The 23,229-nt window shown below is 47.2% G+C and overlaps 1 protein-coding gene across 1 annotated transcript in view; it reads right to left on the reverse strand.

Annotated features, from left to right (window-relative positions):
* Positions 1-16,853, reverse strand: part of LOC135902829 (uncharacterized) — a 144,097-nt gene extending 127,244 nt beyond the window's left edge. The window contains exons 1-2 of the mRNA XM_070531346.1: positions 16,613-16,853; positions 15,003-15,114 (exon numbers count right to left, since the gene is read on the reverse strand). Of these exons, the coding sequence (XP_070387447.1) occupies positions 15,003-15,114; positions 16,613-16,853 (353 nt within the window). The remainder of the gene's footprint in view (positions 1-15,002; positions 15,115-16,612) is intronic.
* Positions 16,854-23,229: the final 6,376 nt, after the last annotated feature.

Here is a 23,229-nt window from a genome sequence, read left to right on the forward strand (position 1 = left end):
AGATGGAAGACATCACAGATATAGAACAGTGGACCGACCAACTGCGGTGGGATATCGAGCGCATGACGCAAACGATCCCGTCGACAGCTGGGCTCGAGACAATAGACTCCCGGTTGCTGCACATGTGGGAAGCCAAAACTAACCTGCAGCACCGATGGAAACAACAGAGACACAATAGGAGACTGCGTAAACGGATAGCACAGCTCAACAAAGAAATAGAAAAGCACGCGCTTAACCTGCAACATCAACAATGGGAAGAGAAATGCGCGGAGATGGATGGTCAACTCACCACGCGTCGCACGTGGCAGATACTGCGGTACCTGATCGATCCCGCCAACACCAAGACCACACACATGCAAGGCATATACAAAATCGTACACGCTTACGGGGGAACGGAAGAACAATTCCTACGGGATACGGAACGCCTTTACATATCCCAAACGCCACCGCAAATATATCCAGACTACTCAGGAGAAAGCAACGCCACCCTAGACGAGGAATTCTCCGTAGCCGAAATCCAGGCGGCCCTCGTAAAGCTGAACACCAAGTCGGCCCCTGGCCCCGATCGAATACCCAATAGGGCACTACGCAATCTCGATTACGGATCGATCGAGAAACTAACAAAATACATTAACGAGTGCTGGGCGCACGGGAAGCTACCCCGACAATGGAAAGAAGCAAATATCACACTGATACCGAAACCCGGAAAGAAATTACAGCTGGAAAACCTGCGCCCCATCTCCCTCAGGTCCTGCGTGGGCAAGTTAATGGAGCACGCGTTTCTCAATAGACTCACGGATTACCTCGAGGACAACGACTTATTTCCACACACCATGATTGGGTTCAGAAAACATCTTTCCACGCAAGACGCCCTTCTGCAACTAAAACACCAAATCATAGACAATCCGGGGCGTTCGACGAGAGCCATCCTCGGGCTGGACCTGAAGAGGGCCTTCGATAACGTTCGCCACGATGCCATATTGCGACAAATAGACAATCTAAATCTCGGCCTGCGCACGTACAACTACGTCCGAGACTTCCTCACGGGAAGAACCGCTCGCATGCGAGTGGGGCAACTACAGTCAGAGCAAATCAACATCGGCAGCTCGGGCACCCCGCAAGGCTCGGTGATCTCGCCAATGCTCTTCAAACTCGTCCTGCTGGGGTTGCCCGACCGACTGTTTCAAATCGAAGGACTGCATCACACGCTATACGCGGATGATATTACGATCTGGACGACAACGGGCAGCGACGGAGCGATCGAGCAACGTTTACAACAGGCCATCCAATGCGTAGAAAACTACCTCGTGGGCACGGGACTCGCCTGCTCGGCCGAAAAATCCGAACTGCTGCTGTATAGACCAGTCAGAAAGGGGCGCCCACCTAAATGCTACACCCCCCAGGAAAAGCAAAAGATCCAATTAACGGCATCAAATGGCCTAACCATCCCGATAGTAGAGAAAATCCGGGTACTAGGAATGATGATAGAGCATAAGGGTGGAAATGGCGAAGCACTTCGCAAGATAACGGCAAAGGCCACCAGCACGATGCAGCTCATTCGACGCATCACCAACAAACACGCGGGCATGCGCGAAGGCAGCGTCATCCGACTCATCCAAGCCTTCGTCATTTCCCAGATAAGGTACACGGCAGCGTTTCACAACTGGACGGTTGCGGAAAAAAACAAGCTCAACGCGCTCATACGCAAGGCGTACAAATGTGCGTTGGGACTTGCGCCTGGAGTCAGCACCACCAAGCTCTTAGAACTAGGCCTACACAATACGCTCGAAGAACTCGTGGAGGCGCAACAAGTGTCCCAACTTGAACGCCTATCCAAGACCCGCCCGGGCAGACACGTGCTTGAAAATCTCGGCATCACATACCACTCGCAACATGGCGTCAAAGTAGACATTCCAAGACCCATACGCGAGCAACTATACGTACCCCCATTGCCTCGCAACATGCACCCCCAACACCACACGGGGAGGCGTAAAGCCAGGGCACAACAAATGAACAAAAGTTACTCTAACGACAAGGATGCGGTCTTCTCCGACGCAGCCCGCTATCGAGACAGGAAGAGTTTCGTGGCAGCAGTTACTAGCCACCGAGGCAACCACCTCACGAGCGTCACCGTGAACACGGCACATGCCGAAGCGGCAGAGGAAGCGGCCATAGCACTGGCCCTCACACAAACCAAAGCTACATACGTGATCTGTGACTCGCAAACGGCAATTCGCAATTTTGCAAATGGGCGCATCTCGCAAGAGGCGTATCAGATACTCCAGCGACGTCCCATACACCAGGGAGAGGCCGACGTTGATAAGCGAAGGCATTTGCTGTGGATCCCGGCACACACTGGAACGAGCACCCCCAACGAAGCGGCTCACGGCGTTGCTCGAGGCCTGACTCACCGAGCAGCATCGGAGGAAGAGCCCCCGCGGGGTACTGCAAACGTCTGGGCATGGGAGGATCGTATGACCACTTTTCACGACATCACGGCACACTAGCAATTACAAAGACGCATATACCCATTCCCTCACGCTATGTTAGACAGGACGCAAGCAGTACACTTCAGACAATTACAAACAGACTCTTACAGAAACCCCAGACTCATGCACGCCATGTATCCAGACATGTACACTACAAACAGATGCACATCGTGTGGCGAGGTTGCTACACTAAATCACATGCTATGGGAGTGTCGGGACCTAACAAACAAGTCGGGCAGTGCCGACCCCTCCGTCTATTCCACCGCCAGCCTCCAGTCACGCTGGATGACCCCACTGCTCAGCTCTGACCTGACAGCACAACTCTGGGCCGTCCAGCGAGCCGAGGAAGCCGCTTCGAGACAAGGTCTCGGAACCGCGTCCGCGGCGGGTGCCCAGACCCACTAAAAGACGCCGGACTCAAATCTTGCTGATTTGAAATTAAAGTTTACGCTCTCTCTCATTCCTTTTAGATGGCGGTAGTTATCGCCATCTCTTGTAATGTGAAGGACAGTTTTCTCGCAGATTCCGCACCCGCGTGATTAACGCGAGATGCGTTCAGTTGTCGCCATCTATTCAACCGCCACGCGCATAGCTGTTGCTTTTGTTAGTTCAACCTTCTTTGTTTAGGCTGATCCTGGGACCAGGAGAGGGATGCGGCTGTTACTCAGGTCGCCTGTACTCTCATGGAACGAGTTGCGGCAGGAGAAAACGCCAATTTCGTTTAACTTATCCCTTTGCTTCATTATTTCCTTGATTTACGGCTCGCCGCGACGCTGGCAGATGTCCGGAACCATACAGACGTGATATGGGTTAGATAAGGTGGGAAATAAAATAATGTGAAAGAGCGTCCATCATGGAACCCTGCAATAACCCTTAAACCCATAAGCAAGATGACTGTCGCCCGTTACGTCGTCTGTTTTTCCCTAACTGTATAGCACTTTTCCTGCAAAATTGGCAACTAGAAACAAAAATCGCAAGGAGTTGAGAAATTATGCGATCTACTAAGGGAGAGAGCCAAGGCAACAACCAAACTGCAAGCAAAAGCGAATAATAAAAAGTTAAAAGATGTTTATGAGAATATTTATGGATCAGCATCTTTTTATTTAAAAAGGAAGTAGAGAAAAAACGCCGCCGGAAGTGGCGAACAATTGTTTTGAATGATGCTTCTACAGTTATCGGTCGAACTGCCTCACGTAGCCACTTCTCTGCTGTGCTTATGTGGGTGTTTTTCTAACCTTTCGCGGTGAGCGCAGTACGTCTAGAATCGCAAAGTCCTGCGCTCTACGCGGTTGTATGGGACTGGCGGCCGCACAGCGTTACGCAATTCGCGGAACTGTCAAAACTGATCAACAAGGCGAAAATAACTGATATTCGAAACTATAACATGAGAAAGACTGAAGAAGCCGTAAAAAATGAACGCAGCCTGAAATCAGTAAAAAAGAAACCTGGCTTAGGACAAACCATGATGTATGCACTAATAGATAAGAAGGGTAATATCATCAGCAATCTCCAAGATACAGTAAAAGCAGCGGAAAAATTCTAAGCTGACCTGTATACAGTACCCAGAGGAGTCACGATAGTTCACATAGAAACAGTAATGAACAGGATAGAGAAACTCTCCTATAACTAGCGAGCGATGAGGTCAGAAGAAGGGCCCTGCAAGGCATGAAACGATGAAGAGCGGGAGGATAAGGTGGGACAACAGTCGATTTAATCAAAGATGGAGGAGACATAATGCTTGGAAAACTGGCGGCTCTTTATACGAAGTGTCTATCGACTGCAAGGGTCCCAGAAAACTGGAAGAATGCAGACATTATACTAATTCACAAAAAAAGGAGACGTTAAAGAATTGAACAATTATGGGACCAGTAACTTGCTCCCAGTATTATATAAAATATTTACCAAAATAATCTCCAATAGAATAAGGTTGACACTGGATTTTGTCAACCAAGGGAACAGGCTGGCTTCAGGAAGAGATACTTTACAATGGATCACATCCATGTCATCAATCATGTTATCGCGAAATCTGCAGAGTACAATAAGCCTCTCTATGTGGCTTATATAGATTACGAAAAGGCGATTGATTCAGCAGAGATACCAGCAATCGTAGAGGCACTACGTAATCAAGGAGTACAGAACGCTTACGTAAAAAGCTTGGAAAATATCGCTAGATGCGTGAGGTATTTGTTTGTTTGAACGAGGTGCGAGGGCGCCATCATTCCAGAAAAGAGGAGGACGAACGAACTGGGCTCACGCTGTGAATCTAACCGGTCAGCGCATCAACCGTTGTAAATATAATCTGTAAATAGTTTCTCGTCTTACTGACTCGTTTTTCGCGTTAGAATATCGATCTACAGCTACCCTAATTCTACACAAGAAAAGCAGGGAGATACCTATAGAGAAAGGGGTCAGACAGGGAGACACAATTTCTCCAAAGCTATTTTCTACGTGCTTAAAAGAATTCAAGCTATTAAACTGGGAAGGCTTAGGAGTAAAGATCGACGGCAAATATCTCAGCAACCTTTGGTTTGCCGATGACATTGTTCTATTCAACAACAATGCAGACGAGTTACAACAAATAATTGGAGACCTTAACAGAGAGAGTGTAAGAGTGGGGTTGAATATTATTATGCAGAAGATGAAGATAATGATAATTAGCCGGGCAAAGGAACAAGAGATCAGGATGGCCAGTCGGCCACTAGAGACATTTAAGGAGTACGTTTACCTAGGTCAATTAATCAGAGGGAACCCTGATCATGAGAAGGAAATTCACAGAAGAATAAAAATAGGTTGGATCGCATACAGCAGACATTGCCAGCTCCTGACTGGAAGCTTACCATTATTTTTGAAAAGTAAGGTGTGCAATCAGTGCATTTTGCCAGTGCAATATGTCCAGTGCCAATGCATTTGCCAACCCGCCGTGGTTGCTCAGTGGCTATGGTGTTGGGCTGCTGAGCACGAGGTCGCGGGATCGAATCCCGGCCACGGCGGCCGCATTTCGATGGGGGCGAAATGCGAAAACACCCGTGTGCTTAGATTTAGGTGCACGTTAAAGAACCCCAGGTGGTCAAAATTTCCGGAGTCCTCCACTACGGCGTGCCTCATAATCAGAAAGTGGTTTTGGCACGTAAAACCCCAAATATTATATTATTATTAATGCATTTGCCAGTGCATTTGCCAGTGCATATGGGGCAGAGACTTGAGAACAAGTTAAGGACCACGCAAAGAGCGATCGAACGAAGATTGCTAGGCATAACGTTAAGAGAGAAAGAGAGTGGTTTGGATCAGAGAGCGAACGGGTATAGACGATATTCTAATTGACATCAAGAGGAAAAATGTAGGTGTGCAGGTCATGTATAGCGCCGGTTAGATAACCGTTGGACCATATGGGTTACAGAATGGGTACCAAGAGAAGGGAAACGCAATCGAGGACGACAAAACACTAGGTGGAGCGATGAAATTAGCAAATTCGCGGGTGCTAGATGGAATCGGTTGGCGCAGGGCACGGGTAATTGGAGATCGCAGGGAGAGGCCTTCGTCCTGCAGTGGACATAAAACAGGCTGGTGATGATGATGATCTTGATGATGATGATGATGATGGAAGTGGTGCCCCCCACCCCTGAAATAAAATCCTGCGTACGTGCCTGTCTGGCTTAGAGCCTGTGTTTTGGCCACCTCTGTTTATACAGCGTCCTATCGCGTCGGCTGAGGCCGAGAAGTTTTGGAAACGCGCAGTAGCCCGTGCATTTATGCTCTTGAAGGGCCCCTCACCGGGCCCCATAGGAAATCTTGGCAATACGCTGGAAGTTGTTACGTGTCCTCTAGAGGCGCTCTACCGCAAAAACATTTGAAATCGGCTCATTAATAGCCGAGACACAAATATTTCAGTGACGCGAACCCATGATTTCAGCAGGCGGGCTCAACTGCCAAGCAAGACACTCTCTCTACTCGCCCATCTAGCCTCCGCAATTCCTTTATTGCGTTCTCTCATACCGGACTTCGAGCATCGCGTGACGAAATCGTCACAGGCGCCGTGTTCACTTTTTTATTCTCCTCCCTTTTTTTTCTGCGCTACGCATTTCCGCTGACGGCGTCGCGCGCAAGCTGTCTCGATCACGCAGCGCACGATGTTGAGCGCTGTGCACAAGTAGACATGACTCGCGGTTTAATTCAGTGCTGCACAAATACTGCAGCAGAACAAGCGGATCGCAGAGCATCATCACGCGCTGCAACACGGTAGAAAATGGCATAGTTTCGGTTCCTGCGCACGTGACCACATGAGCGTGGGAACAAGCAGATGAAGAGGAGGTACATCTCTCTGGCTTCGGTGCTAAGTGAAACAAAGAATACGCAGACATTCTGTTTGTGTGTTTTATTATTTCTGTAAACTTCAATTCGTTAACTCAAGCAAGAGATCGCACAGGTAACAGATGTCTTGAATAATTCTCGATTTCACGTGTCAGCACTAGCGACGTCACACTGCGGACATGAATACGTAGGCGCAAGAACGCGAGTACGTCAACACCCGGCTTGGAGCGCGTCGGCCGCGAGGAGAAGGAAAAATGCCGTTGGGTTTGAAATTTCATACTTTCCGCGGCGCGTAGCGATGTAATACTTTGCAGACACGATCGTTAACCCGCAATCTATGCTCTACGCTTGTCAGCTCAAAATGGCCAGACTTGGTGCAGGGTCCTTTAAAGTGGAGAATGTAATGCCCGGAAATGGAGAAATGCTTGGAAATCAGATGTTTTCTTCATAATGTATAGTACGGCTTCGAATGAGTCGGGTATTTTCGAGCCCATGTATGTAAAGGCGAATTGCTTTTGTTTGGAATATCGCCCATTCACAACTTTCGCATCTTTCTAATGTGTACGGAGCATTCCTATAGGGTGTAAATACCAAAATGACACATGCAAGTAATTTATCTTCTGCAGCTGATGCCATCCGGTCTAGCTTCGTACGGCAACTACAGCTACTTACCTGGTGCCACAACGTTGTATGAACGCACGAAAAGTCCGGAACGAGCATTTATATAGAGCGAAATAAACATGTCTTCATTTAAAAGGCGTTTTGCGTCCATTTTATGAAATTGCATGGGACAAAGATTCGATGGAGGCTTGTAAATATCTTTCGCAATCGTTTTAATTAAGTAAATGATTGCGCAATAAGGCCGCTCGTGATTGAGCAGCAGCAGCAAAAACAAGAAATAAAAAAAAGAAAGGCGCCATGTAGCGCTGCCGTCTTAGCGCGTACCAAGTAGCGTTCAAAACGCGCACGTTGGAAACTGAAACCGGAAAGAGTTAATACCATCCGCTCGGTGCGCTACAGTGAATTCGCCCGCTGGGCTCTATAGTAGTGGCCATCCTTGTTAAATGCATTTGTCTTTACCAATACTGTAAACTGATCTAGCTTACCTCGACTACTGACTAGTTATCGATTCTCTCCGGACAATCCGCCACATTTAGCGGCGTCACTGCAAAAGCTACACGTAGCACCGAATCATTTGTCTACTTTTGACGCGAAAGCGTCAGATGCTCCAATGGTCGAAAAAGCCGGCGTTTGTTGTCCGTTGCAGCGAAACGTCACAAAAACTGACATTGCCGTTGCGTGCGACGCCACGTCACGAGCGCGTTTCGACACAGCAGAGCGGGCGAAAGGACAGACCTGCTGCCCGATTGAGGGCAGAAGGCATCGCGGCGACGCCACGACACTCTCCCTCTCTGCTCGAGCCCCCCTCGACGAAGCAGAGCCAATGCCTCAGAGATAACAGGCCCGTGCACTCTCCTTTATGACGTCACGCTACTTGGACCAAAATTTCCAATTACAACCTCGACATTGCAACCGTGGCTTACTTGGGAGCATCTCCATGAGATTATATGACAGTCGGGCAAGGTCGCATGGCGTCAGGAATCGAAGTGCACAGGCCAAGGGAAATATTGCACCCGATAGTGAAGTTTCCATAGGAGACCATAAGTTCGAAATGTGGCAAGTCAGCGGCTGTTCATGGGACTCAGCGCCACCTGTTTGACGCCGCACAAGTGGCGTCATTTTTGTTTTCAAAGGCGCGAAATTTGTTTTGGAGGCCTGGTATAAGATTTGAATTTTCGAATTCCGGCAATTGGACTCGCTGGGCGTTTCGAGCTATCAGCTCGAAAGCGATGCAGGAAAAGGTCAGCCGTATGGATATGGAAAGCGCACGCCACCGCGAATATCGCTTAATTGAAGGCCGATGAAAGCTTCAGGTCTAGAGTGCTGGTCACATTGTCAGGTGCCTCGTCCATCGGCTTGCGCAGCCGCACGAAAATAGCTAAATTAAGGAATTTTACTGGTGGTCCTAACTCGCTACGTTTGACGGAAAACGTTAGGAAACGACGAAGGCACCCCCGCCACCAGAATTCATTGAAGCGCCCACGAGCAAAACGACACAACAACGTGTAAGGACAACGTGTTGTAACAGATGAACTTTCCGAGTGCGGCATCCTGCAGACTTCAACAGCTGCATTGCAATTGATAGCGGTGTCAGCGCACCCCTTTTATAGCGGACGTCGCAAAAAAGGTATTTCTTCATGTTTGAATAAAACAGAGATATTTTTTGATGCCTCGCCACGTGTATATACAGCTGAATAGGAAAGTTATTTTCTTTGACTGACTTAAACTCTCTGTCGCCTTACATTAAGAAAAAACGCTTTTCTCCCCAAGTTTTCGTTCCCTCTTCACATATTTGCGCTTCAATCGTTGCATCCATAACCACGCTTGCTGAAGTCGGTCACAATTGGCTCTGAACCGTTTTCGCCCGAAGGTCCACAACCTATATGGATCGACCTTGCATAGGCATTGTGCCGTACAAGAGGCGTTGGCAGAGCGGGTGAAAGGGGACAACTTCTGCAGCCGTAGCGCGTCAGATGTTGCCTAACATCGCCGCGACGCGTCGCCCGATGGGAATCGTGGCGTCGGTGGCGTGTCGCGTTGGCACCGCAGGCTGCTGCTCCTTCCTGGCTCGCGCAGCACGTGCAGATATGATAAATTACTCGCAGCGCAATAAAACGAGGGATCATCCAGCGCCGTTCAAGTGGACATTAATGCTTTCGCTTTTATAAGTCATGCCAAGTGCTTAGGTGTTCTGGGAATTATTTTTTGCATTGAACTGCGACACATTATATGTGACACATATACAGTTACCGGAATTACCATAAAAGATGCTCGTCTAAGATCGATATACCCCGAGGGCATTCGTGCATCTTTTTCTTCATTTAGCAGAGGCACTTACCCCAGCCACCGAATTTGACAAAAAGAGGTTCATTGGAGTTGGGCACACACCTAGTTGAGTCCAAAAGCAGTGCGCTATACTATAAGGCTGCTGCGGCAGAATGCTTGTGGCGCGGGTACGATACCGCACTCCGAAAACTTTTAAATGCAACCTTTTTTTTAATTGGGGAGGCTGAGAAAACTGTTAAAGGCATGGATAGACACCGAAGAATGTATAAACTATACTGAGACTGGTAATCGCATTAGAGGATACTGTGTTGCGAAGGACGAGTGGCCAACGATGCTGTGTGCAACAGAAGCACTTATGGATACGCGAATTGTAGTTTTCATGGGCCGCCACTGTAAACATCGCTGCCTGTTCCATTATGGTTAGTGTATTTATCCTCAAAATGTTAACCCGTGTCTCCACAACTGGCATTAAAACTACCACTGAATGTCCAATGAGGATGCTGACGTTAAATTCAAGGATTTCGACAAAACTAAAACAGAGCTTCTACGAGATAAGTTGCGGAAAGAAGTCTTGTTCACTGTAGCGAACTCACGGGAAGAGGACACTTGCCATACTTAAAAAAAAGATTAAGTGCCAGACTGAGATGTGATTAAGAGGTACGCCGTAGTGGATGGAGGACTCCGGATTGATTTCGTCGGCCTGGCGTGCTCTAAGGCGCACACGACGCACGTTGTGCGGGCGTTTCTCCATTTGGCCCCATCCAAATGTAGCCGCTATTGCCGCGATTTTACCCCGCATCTTCGTGCTTGGCGCGCAGCGTCAAAGCCCCTAAGTACTCAAGGTGGGTCACAAGTGCCGTGATAAAATGCTAAAAACTACCTTATTCTCTCGCACAAGTTTGGTGATCAAGATAGCAGGCATATACCAGTATTTGACCATAACTGTTTAAATAATTCGTCAAGATCTGATAGCGCTATGAACACGATACAGAAATGGTGCATGAACCAATGGAACCCGAATTTTATACTTTGTTGAAGCTTATAAAATAGAGATATCCGGCTCTCATAATGTGAATAAGCAAATGATACGTTGTTTGGTCATTATTGGCGAAAGGTTACATAAAAACGTTCTTACAAAAGCTTGCAAAAATAGTGGAAACAAATTATAGGAGGTACAGTCTGGCCGCTTCATCTAAGGTACAGTTTAATGTCCGCGAAAGTTTTATAGAACGTAAAAAGATGTTATACCACAATGTAGTAATCTTCGCCTTGTTACTTAGACCAAATGTCCGTAAGCTTAGCATGCTGAATTTGATAAATATTTGTAAATATTGATAAATATTTGTTCAACACTCACCAATTATATAGTCATACTCTTTTTCCAGTATCAACGTGTTGTATAGCACCATGTCTGGTAATTCAAAAAAGACTACGACTGTAACGACGTTCAAAAGAGTTAACAAAATGTTCTGAACCAACGCCATGGTACTTGCTCACTCCGTGTAGCAGTCTAATTAGATGGCTGTTTATGGACATCTACTGCTCTTCATATACATAGTGGTGAGTACGGCAGGTGCGACCTATGATACGGGGACTGAGCTGGTTTGTTTTGGCATTTTTGTGAAAACAAGACACCTGTTTCCTCGCCGCTCAGATCATTTTTTTTTTCAACACCTGCTTCCCTGACTGAATGGACTGTGAGCGCCACGAACAAATAAAAAGTGAGAAGTGAGCAGCATATATGTTTTTGAAGCTGCTGAAGTTTCTGCGAAGCTAGTATTGCACGCAGTAACAACAGAGCCCGTTGTTCAGTTCATACATTATTTTAGTTGTGGGAACATATTTGCCACGCTAACATGAACAGTGTTGTGAAAATAAAGTCCTCTGTAGCAGAACAGTATCTACTGATTCAAAATATATCTGACATACCTATAGTAACATATCTTTCTCGTGATAACTAAGGACCACATTACTGTGGCCCCAACATATGAACTGAATATGGCGCATCGGCAAATATGCAAGAAGAAATTGTGTTACGAGGTGAATCCGTTCCCATTCTCAATCCTTTCTTATGTACGAGATATCGTTTTATTTGGACCAAGTTTTCGTTTAGATTGCTGTGCTTCGAATACAATTTATCCGATATGTGCGGACCAATTCATGAAAGCGACTATGCACAAGATGTGTAAGGATCATATTGTTGCAAAACACGCTACGCCCATTTTATATTATTATCCAGACATGTTTGTGTCCCCCCCCCACTCCTTACACAATTACTCAGGGCACTTAAGGAAAGAATAACTCAAATGAAATGAAGTTTTTTACATCTGTTTTAAATTCGTGCGGAGATGGTTCCTTAACGAAATTTGTATATACATGGAGCGGAATACTATAGGGCACTCGTCATTGCCTTAGTAACTCGTCGTTGAGTATAATTATGACGTCTACACGCGGACGACCACGAAACACACATATGAATGCTTTCAATAAATGTATCACGCCTGCCATTGACTTTCGCATTCGATGCCAACAACCCAATCAGCCTCGCGGGCATACATCAATTACGAACGCTAACAGCGCTCATTAATGACGTCACACGTGTTGTAATGGGAAATTCGTAACTCTTAAAAATGACGGTGAGAATGTTAAGCGAACTTCCTGGTAAACATTCTAACGTTCACTCGAAAAGCATGCAAGTAGATGAGGCTATTACATCCTAGGTAGCCGTATAAGGTAATGAAGACTTTAGATTGCGATGTGGCCTCTTGGTGTGTCAAATCCGTGGTGTGTTGCTACCGTTGCATTGAGTAGCCGCGCATATTGATGCTTTTTCTACCCGAGCATATCAACACCAATATTCTTTTTTTTTTTGGTTACGGCTGATTGGTAACATGCTACATTTAAGACAGAAGCGTCACTATCACTACATGGTTCACTACAACTATCAAGACATGGTTCTGCCAGGTAACCATGCTGCTAATAATATTATCATTCTAATGAAAATTAAGGAGATTATATCTTCACAAACGCCTTATAGTGTCGTTGCATGCTGCTAGTTACTAAGAAAGCCAGCGCACTGTACTTATGCAATGTCTCACTTTAGAGTAACACGAGAGGAACTCTAAATAGGCATAACAAATTAGGCTGTATCAGTAAATCGCGCTTTTGCAGTATAAAAGCGATGACTGCAGATATTAGAGGATGTCCGTTAGCTTAGAAATTGCGGAAGAACGACAAGCAGGTGGTGAGTTCACTATTATTAATGTGTAAATATTCTAGGGCTACTTCCATAGGAAATCTATGCGCCCATCTGCAACGCGTCACCTACGTAAGTATACGTAGGCTCCAATACGTATGGCAGTGATCACCTACCTACTTATGTACAACTGAGATGGTTTACAAGACTTCCAAGTTCTCATACGCGACGCACTAACTGGGATGCGTTTCAGAACAAGCTAGAAGAATCTTGCAACTGTGTAATTTCACCGAAAGAGATTGGAGAGCGCATTAGAGCAGTAATGCACGCAACAACACGCATCATCGAAACTTCAAATTCAAGAACATCCGTTGACGTTATATATGAAGAGCTGCGGGCAGTCCGACATCGCGCTGAGAGGAAATACAGGCGAACTAAATTGATATCAGACTTGAGGACGTCACGCCGTGTGCAAAAGAAAATTCAAAGACAAGCTCGACAGACAACGTTGGAGGTCATTTTGCACCAGCCTGGACCCAAGAAAATTGTTGTCCACAATATGGCATGTTGTACGAGCACTACCATCTCCTCCACAACAGCTACGTCCCTTCCGAGCTTTGGCTATCATCCAGGGGCGCAGTGAGAAGGAAGTCGCGGAAGATTTCTGCATACACCTCTCTGGATCTACAGCATCGGTAGCTTCAGTGCTCAGGTGTGCTCCTCCAACAATGGACGATCGCCTGGACCTCCCATTCACGCTGCAAGAGCTACGTGCAGCGATTTCCTCCTCAAGACACTCAAGTGCGCCTGGTCCTGATGGCATTACCTTTTCTACCTTGCGCCATCTAGGCCCTCGAGCGACTGAAGAGCTCCTGGCTTTTTACAATCTCTCGTGGTCCTCGGGAACTGTGCCTACACATTGGAAGACAAGCAAAATTGTGGCATTATTGAAACCAGGCAAGACACCCCATGCTATGCTTTCCTACAGACCTGTGGCGCTTGCCACTTGCATAGGTAAAACCATGGAACGCATGGTTTTGACGCGCCTGGAGTGGTTTTTGGAGAAGCGTAATATATATCCAGACGCAATGACAGGTTTCCGAAAGGGTAGGTCGTCAATCGACAGCGTCATTGACCTAGTAACAACTGTTGAACATCAGAAACGTCGCCGTCGATTAACGGCTGCTGTCTTTTTAGATATCAAGGGTGCTTTTGACAACGTTCTACATGATGCAATTTTAGATGCCCTAGAAGAATGTGGCGTCGGGGGACGTATGCATCAATGGATAGCCAGCTATCTTCAAGAGAGAACGATATTCATGACAACTCCAGATGGGGAAACAAAGAACCACCCCGTCTATCGTGGAGTGCCTCAAGGAGGTGTATTGAGCCCAACCTTATTTAATATCGTTCTCATCGGACTGGTCAAAGAACACGCAGGCGCAGTCTCGGTCTCTGTGTATGCAGACGACATCTGTATATGGACCACGAGCTTAACGCGCTTACAAGTGCAAACGAAGCTGCAGCGTGCGGTGTCAATAACGTCGACATACCTAAACAGTCGCGGACTGCAGCTCTCACCGGAAAGAAGTGCAACCATGGCATTTACACGAAAGTCAACCTGGCCTGCTACCCCGTTATGATTGATGGGAAGATTATACCTTCAGTAACCCACTACAAGTTTCTCAGAGTCATCATCGACCGTGACTTATCTTGGTCGAAGCACTTTTCAGGATTAAGAAAAAAGCTAGACAGCTTTACTCAGATCATTCGACATATGTCTGCAAAATCATGGGGGCCATCCAAGTCATCTCTTCTGCAGCTCTACCAGGCACTTTTTGTTCCGCTACAGTGCGCCTGTACTTTCTCGGGTTAGTACAACTGCTGTGCGCACACTTGAAAGTGCTCAGGCTCGCGCACTGAGAATTTCCCTAGGACTACCACGATGTGCGTCTACTTGGGGCACTATTGCAGAGGCATGTGCGTGCCCAGCTCGAGTTTATCTACAACATGAGCCATTGCGAGTGCATCTAAAGGTACTGACTAGACACAGGAACCGTCCACTCACGAACGTCACAAGCGTACGGCCTGTGTCCGCCTACTCAGAAGCCGTGTTGTCACAGCAAGACTTATTGCCGTCGGACTTCGAACCGTATGGCATATCCGAAGTTCCACTCTGGACGATGGCAAAGCCAACGGTGAGGCTCTCAATCCCTGGAATAACGAAGAAGTCGAAGATGCCGCTTGCTGGCCTCAAGCATTGCGCGCTATCATACATTGCTTACATGTATAGATATTACGAACATATTTTTACAGATGGTTCTGTGACACAGACCTCTTCCGCGGCGGCCTACACTGTGCCAGGAATGGGGATCGCACAACGGTTCAAGATAGGACACAGGACGTCGTCTACAGCAGCTGAGTTAACCGGAGTTCGAGAAGCAGTTCGCTGCATACTGCAACAAAGTCTCGAGAAGTGGACATTGTTCTGTGACTCAAACCCAGCACTGCAACTCATCAGCAATTATATGAGTGACAGAACCGCATATAGTCCCCTGGTTTATTACATCATGTATCTGCTTGCTGAGGCGTCTCATTCCGGACATACCATCGTGCTGCAGTGGATTCCTGGCCATTGTGGAATAGCTGGAAACGAACAGGCTGACGCAGAAGCAAAACAGGCGCACACTGACGGAACTATTGTAAAAATTCATTTTTCCCGGTATGACATTAACGCCTTGCTCCATACCTCCCTTAAAACTTCTACGGCGCAACATTGGGACAACCCCGAACATCGACAAGAGCGCCTGGATTACACGCTTACAGTCCCGGCATCCACTTCGGTTGCGGAGAAGCCAGGAAACGCTCATTCATCGATTACGGCTGGGTGTGGCATACCTCAACCGATACCTTCAGAAGATTGGACAAACACGACACCCTGAATGTAGCGTCTGTCACACTCTCGAGACAATAGCTCACGTACTTTGCGTATGCCCTCAATACGCGGCCGAACGAAGAAAACTCAAATCTACAGTTGACAGCTAGGACTCCCGCCCCTTTTCAGAAGGAGTGTCACGTTTATACTTGGGCTTGCGGAAGGCAAAGGGCTCGAAAAGTACTGAGGGCTCCAGGAGTGCTGTACCGTCTGCTGCGTGGGAGGGCGGCACAGATAGTGGACTGTCGGCATAGGAAATCTTAAGGCTTCCGCGTACGTCAGGACAGGAGCCGTGACTGATGGTGCGAACAGCTTGTACCAGCTGCCTGACCCGTTCTCGAACTACATAACTTCAAGGAGTCACGTGGCATTGAGGAGACATTGCGTGAACTTGTTGCAGCGCCTCACGTATAGTACTGCGCACGAGCTCCCTTAAGGTCACCAAATCAGGGATGGCCATGGATGACAAGAGAGATGGGAAGGTCCCTGGGCACTCGTGCAGCGATGACTGCTGCCGTAGCATACGCCCCATCGTTGTTGCATCGCTGAGGAATTTGGCTACGGTGCCTGGTAGGTTGCGTCCTACTTTCTTTTGCTATGTCATTGCAGGATCAGAGCGCCGGAACAGCCACATCATGTCCTCAACGAAGATGGCGACAATCTCATTTGGTATTCGATTCCTCGTTTTGGTAGCACGTTCTGCTTGCTCCTTCCGGGCTGAAGTTCCGCAGGTATTGCACAGCTAGCTGCAAAACTCTTGCCAGCTCGCCAACGTACCTTCATGGTTTTCGAACCAGATGCGTGCCGAATCCTTGAGGGCAAAGTAGATATATCGCAGCTTCCGGTGGTCGTCCCATTCATTGACGCTGGCAACGTGATTATTCTGCTCTAGCCAGTCCTTCACACCCTCGAAGGCGTCCCCGCAAAACGACCTTCGGGTATGTGGCGTGTTCAAAATCCACGGACCAGACAAAGTGGTGGTCTTTCCAGTCTGGCTACTCGTTGAACTGGTTGTCATGGTTGTACACTTTACTGAGAGAGGGTGCAGTTCTGGTGGTAATCCCAGTTTTTGCCGGCTGCGCCGAAGGTCGACGTCGAAGGTGTCGCGATCTAAGTTGGGAGTTTCCTGTTGCTCACAGCTGCATGGAACAGTTTACCCAGCACCTCCATCAGTCAGGTTACTACATATAGGACAAGAACTATTTAGTCTATACTAGTGGAGGCATATAGGTCCAGTCCTACACCTTGACTGAGAGTGCGTCTTCGTCTGCCTCAGCTTCTGCAGAAGCGGCAAACGCAGTACACAAGCAAGGGTTATGCTCGTGGAACCACATTGTGGGCTTAGAGCCGTGGATTCAGTCAGTGGCCAGCTGAGTCTCTCAGAGACGACACCCAGTGCGGGGCACATGGACAACCATTACTGTCCGGAGCCCAGACCAAGTGAGAACCAGCTTACTGATCACGGCTCCCCGTGCAAGGCTCGCTGCGTGTGGCCTGGGCGCATGAGCCCCGCTCCGACCATGGTGATCGCGGTACCGCTGTGCCGCAATGCGACCGGCGTCTCCATACTGCGCCCTCCCCTGCCTATAACGGATCCTCTAAGGGTGCTTGTGGTTGTGATGGAGCCACTGCATCTTCACCCAGCGGATGCTTCTGGTTCGCATCTAAGACCTTGACGCGAAGGAGGTGAGGGTGCAAGGGCTGGAGTAAAGCAATAATTGCTTTCATGGTGCCGGAAATCGGCGGCTGAATGCAAACATCGTAAAGCACATCTGCGGCGAGCCGGGTCCGGTGGAGAGATCCTGTGTGATGAGCGCGTCGGGAGATCTCCGGTACGCGGTATAAGGGACAGAGGATGCGGGCATCCTCTGGCGTATTGACAGGAGGCTCCTCGGATGGACAGCGCTCGGAGAGAAGCCACCGCAATGGCTCGAGAACCAGCTCCCGTGAGTCCCCATTGAGCGGCCGTAGCTGCAGCTCCTAAGACAGCCGCTAGACTAAGCCAATGGAAGCGTTCCTGGAATGAAGGGTCTTCCAGGAGGCGACGCTGCGGCAGCCATTTGGACGGCGGACAAAGCGGTCGACAACGAGGGCTTCTTCCAAAGGGAGTGGAGTGAGCCAGCGTGCCGACCGTAAGGAGGAGGGTTAGGTACATGCAGCTTTAGCAGCCGCAGACCAATAAACAATGTCTTGGTATTTTATTTAATGTACTGATCATACATTGATATATTGTAAAATAGTAATTATACATTATACAGAAGTTCATGTTCATGACTAGATTGAGCATACTCTGAGCGGGCCCTGGTGGCACATACGGTAAAGATGGCGTCCCTTGTGAACTACCTGGGGCGCCACCTCCGCTAGTGCACCTGATTACCATTGCCATTAAAAGGCTGTAGACTAATTCCGTGAAATATATCTTTGCCAATGATAGAGCTGGTTATTAACAACGCATGATAAACCATCCCAGGCAAAATTTTCTGAAGTGTAGCTGAATTGAGAGAGAAAAGATTACTATAATTCTCACTAGAATTGTCAAGTGGATTTCGATAACATAGGTATTTTGTGGCACTCTAATATAAGCTAACGTGAACTAAATCATGTACGTAGACGTTTCATGTTGGTTCAATATCCATCAAGGTAAAGTAAAACAGTGAATTTACCAGCAGGATATTGGTTGCTTTAACTCTACCAATGTATTTACCTAGAATGTTCCAATATACAGTGTTCAGCAGGCATATAATATTTTATTTCCATTTGAAAATGAACTATTTGGTATTGTCGAATATCGACGCTAACAAACAGTTTGCAACAACCGGCTGTTAAAGTCAGGTCACTCTTCCCTACCTGCTGAACTAAGTCTCGTGAATTATCAGACATTAAAAAGAACAATACAGTTTTTGAAGTAAGGCAGAAACAAAATAAGTAACGTAAGCTTTGCTTTCGGTATTTCGGTGGAAGTGTGGCGCTGGTTAAGACTCCTTGTGTTAGATCTTGAGCACATACATAAATATAAAAGGAATGCGGACGTGGTAACTGCTGTCGTCCTGCACAGTTGGTAGTGCAGTGTATGCGTAATGTGAAGCTTGTGGGTTCGGCTTCGACCGTGAACAAGTTGTTTTTGCGCTGACATATGAGGAGGGAACGAACATTGGAAATAAAAAAGGCGTTCATGACTAAGAGAAGGCAGGTTTATTTTATTTCAAGGCAATTGAGATGTCCATTCAATTTTAAATGCGTGTGACGAGAAAAGAAAAGATTGGTCAATTTTATTGTACCATGCATGATCAACAATTACCTTGTTTCAGCGCCTGCCATAAGAGGCCACTATTTGATGCCGCTATTTCTTGCAACGCAATGCATCTCTTGCAGCGCGCAGAAAGGTGCTCTCGTATAGTTCAGCTCTTGCAACACGCCCCCTTCAGAGGTTGTGTTGTTTTGCTCGTCGACGCTTGTCTGAATTTGATGGCGCGGGTAGCTTCATCGTTTCTTAACCTATATAGTCAAAAGTTGTGAGTTACGACCGCCAGATAAATTTTTACGGATTTTTGTGCGACTTCAGAGGCCGAAGGGCTTGGCGTCCGCCCATGGGACCAGCAGTATACACTCAAAGGTTTCGTCTACCTGAAAAGGAAGTGAGTTCTGTGCAGGGAACGTTTTCGATACCTGTACGGTTGACATTTTACTGCTTCGCTTTCCGCGCTGAAAGCTAGGGACGCCCATTAAGTCGAATAGTGAGGAATTCGAATGTACAGCGGTAATGGCAGGCCACGAACACAAATTTTGCGCATTGGAGAACAAAATGACAAACCTAATGTTTTTATCGGATATTGCGTCACATTATTTTTTCTTCAGAAGGAAGTGTTCCCTCCTCACACAGGCGGTGCTATGCCCCCTAAACTGACGATTAACCACTGTGTCTTGGACGTATGAGCTTCTATGGAAGCTTTGCTACCAGGTATATATTTACCTTAGTCTGTCGGCGGCGGCTGCTTATAATCGCGCTAGCGTTTCACCCACGCTTTGCCTCTCGGGATCGCAGATCGTTGTTCGAAAGGCGCGTTAAGCTTGCGTTCACTTTCGCCTCGCGTGGTTGTCCTGGGCAGCGCCGACGTCGTCAGCCGAGGCCGTAGGCGGGGCCTAGTTCCAACTCCGTTAAAAAAAAAAAAACTTTACACAAACTGAACGCACGTTTTGAACGACAATCTCCAGTCGCGCCCCAGATTCGCCAGGCAATCGCGTCACACTTCGCTCCGTTTCCAACGTGCCGCACAACGCAGTGTTACGTCTCAACACCATACAGGCGTTAATTGGACATATGCCACGTATACCAAAGCTTTTGTGGAAACTACAGTTGGTGTGTTTCTTTATTATTTAAGAGTCAGATTAGACGTGTTGAGGTCGAGAAATCGTGGCGGTAAGTAAGTATTCAGCTTTGTTTAGATTGTTGGTATTATAGGCTCACTGATATTCTTAAGGAGACGGTTACATCGTGTACAATAATTGGAAACTTGGCTTTCCGATCGTTGTTCCTTTGAGCAGATAGGCTTCATTGCTTCAGGATACGCAGGCACACCTAAGTCTACTTAATTTGTTAGAAACCTGTAGTAACGCGCTTAAGCTTCTGTTCGCTTTCCTGAAGTGATCCCGAGATTTTTTTCCTTAGAAAGAAAGGCGCATATGTTAGGGAAGACCTGATATGACTGCACAATTTTAAAAATTTTAGTACTTTTGCTTTAGGCTGTGTCTCGCTCGGACACACAGCAGCAACGCGTTGATCCATGTCTCGCACGTGCATTATTTATTTTTTTTTCTATTTAATAATACTGTTAGCCCATAAAGGGCCATTATAGGCGTGGAAGATACGAACACATAGAAGGATGCAGTATGACAACAAAAAGCAACCAAATGAACAACTGCAGACATCTCAGCAGGGACGCGAATCAGTTTAGATTCTATGCACCATGCAAATTGCCCCCCAAAAATAAGAAACAAAAATGAACAGATACACCTTTGGCAAAGTTATAATATATACATTAGTTAGCGGCAAAAAGAATAACATGTACACAATATAAAAATTCCTCAATGCATGAAGCCGACATGGCAGAGTCGGGGAGCGCATTCCATTCCGTAATACCTCTCGGGACAAAGCTGTAGTTAAAACAGTCATTTCTCATTTGAAGAGGGTGTGATGTACTGGTTTTGACGATGTCTGGATATTTCATTTGTCGAGATTTTGAAGTACTTGTGTTTGTCGACAAGCAAGTGACCATTAACGATAAGGTAAATTAGTTTCAGTCACTCATACATGGTACGCAGATCTAGCGGAGGTAAGTCGGCAAAATTCAGTGGGGGATTGGCAGTAGCGATACTTGTTAAATAGGAATCTTGATGCTTACCTCTGGATTCTATCAATCTTTGGTGGTTAGATTTAGTGTAGGGATCCCATACCGTTTTAGCATACTCCATGATTTATAGGCTAAAATTAATGAAATTAATTTAGATTCAAAAAACTACAGCGTTTTGGAATCGCTTTGAGCGTGCGTAGTAATTAGAAATAAGTTCGAACCTTCACATAGTTAATTTATGCTGCATTTTTTGGTTTGGGTTTTATGATTGCGGGTGCTTTGAGGACAAGAAAAAGAAAGTGTTAGTGCGTGAGCAACACGAAAGTACAACATCGACGGAGCTTATTCGGAATATGTGAATTGCTTTGAGAAAGGAAGTGCTTTGAAATAATTGCCTTGTCTTCACGACCTGTACATGTCTCGCCAGATTTCTGCAGTGAATGCAATCTCTGGTGTGGCGCAAGCAACCGTGGCCAACGTTTCATCCTTGCCTAAATTAACAAAAACGGTGAAGCGCATCCAGTGCTGTACCTCAGTCGAAAACTGACCCCGAGAGAAGAGACTTTTAGCTCGTCGAAGAAAGAGCGTTCTTGCATGGTATGGGCGATCCCAAAGCTAGGATGCGTTATTCAAGGCACTAAATTCACTGCCGAGAGGGACCATGGCCCTCTTGTATGGCTGAAGCAAATGTCTGAATGGTCGTATTTGGCCGGAATACGAATGCATTTGGGCTGGGGCCAGGGCAACCAGCTCAGAGTATTTTTCAAGAACGTGTTTTTCACGAATTGCTATGAGTGTTATGGAAAAAGGAAGCCTATTTCTGTCTTCTCGAGAGGTGATCATGAAAAAGGCGATAGACAGAGAGAGAGGTAGGACATTCTAAAGCGATACAGGGATTATAGCGGCCGGTAGGCGTGTCGCTTGGGCAAGGCGACCAGTCGGTGCTTGTGCCTGTGTATTCTCGGGGAAGTCGACGAACGGAAGTGAGGGCTGGGTCCTCCCGCGGCCGTGTGACATCAGCCATCACTACTATAAGGATCCCCGAAGCCGCAACTGAAGATTGACACTTCGCGCAACCTCATATCTTATCACCCTAAGGTCGAATCCCTTGGCGACGGAGGTGTTTGTTACGTTGTAACACCACAAATGGGTTAATTGGACATTTGCCACAAGGCAAACACCCGCCCATCCATCAGGGGCTATCCAGACGTCAACGAATTGTGGACACCGACTCTTGGCGGGTCGCAAAAAGGCCACAACCCCACCGTTACCAACCACCCTGAGCTATAGATAAAAGGGGACCCCATCCAATGCTACCAAACAACGACGGCTACCTGGGATTCACAGCTAATTGGACGTTTGCCACGAGGCAAACCACCACCCATATCATCATCATCATCATCATCATCATCATCATCAGCCTGGTTACGCCCACTGCAGGGCGAAGGCCTCTCCCACATTTCTCCAACTACCCTGGTCATGTACTAATTGTGGCCATGCCGTCCCTGCAAACTTCTTAATCTCATCCGCCCACCTAATTTTCTCCCGCCCCCTGCTACGCTTTCCCTCCCTTGGGATCCAGTCCGTAACCCTTAATGACCATCGGTTATCTTCCCTCCTCATTACATGTCCTGCCCATGCCCATTTATTTTTCTTGATTTCAAGTAAGATGTCATTAACTCGAGTTTGTTCCCTGACCCAATCTGCTGTTTTCTTATCCCTTAATGTTACACCTACCATTCTTTTTTCCATAGCTCGTTGCGTCGTCCTCAATTTGAGTAGAACTCTTTTCGTAAGCCTCCAGGTTTCTGCCCCGTAGGTAAGTAACACCACAAATGCCACCACCCATATATCAGCGCCTATCCAGAGGACAACGCAGCGCAGACACCGACTCTACACTTTTCCACAAAAGGCCAACAACACTCCCCCCCCCATTACCTGACAGCTTGAACTATGCATGAAAGGGAAGGTGGCATCCAGTCCTACCAAACAACGACGGCGACACTGGATTCGTAGCCGCACATCCCTACCATCGGGCTTCGGAGG

Source organism: Dermacentor albipictus, chromosome 1 (assembly GCF_038994185.2).
Source record: "Dermacentor albipictus isolate Rhodes 1998 colony chromosome 1, USDA_Dalb.pri_finalv2, whole genome shotgun sequence".
Taxonomy (NCBI): Eukaryota; Metazoa; Arthropoda; class Arachnida; order Ixodida; family Ixodidae; genus Dermacentor; species Dermacentor albipictus.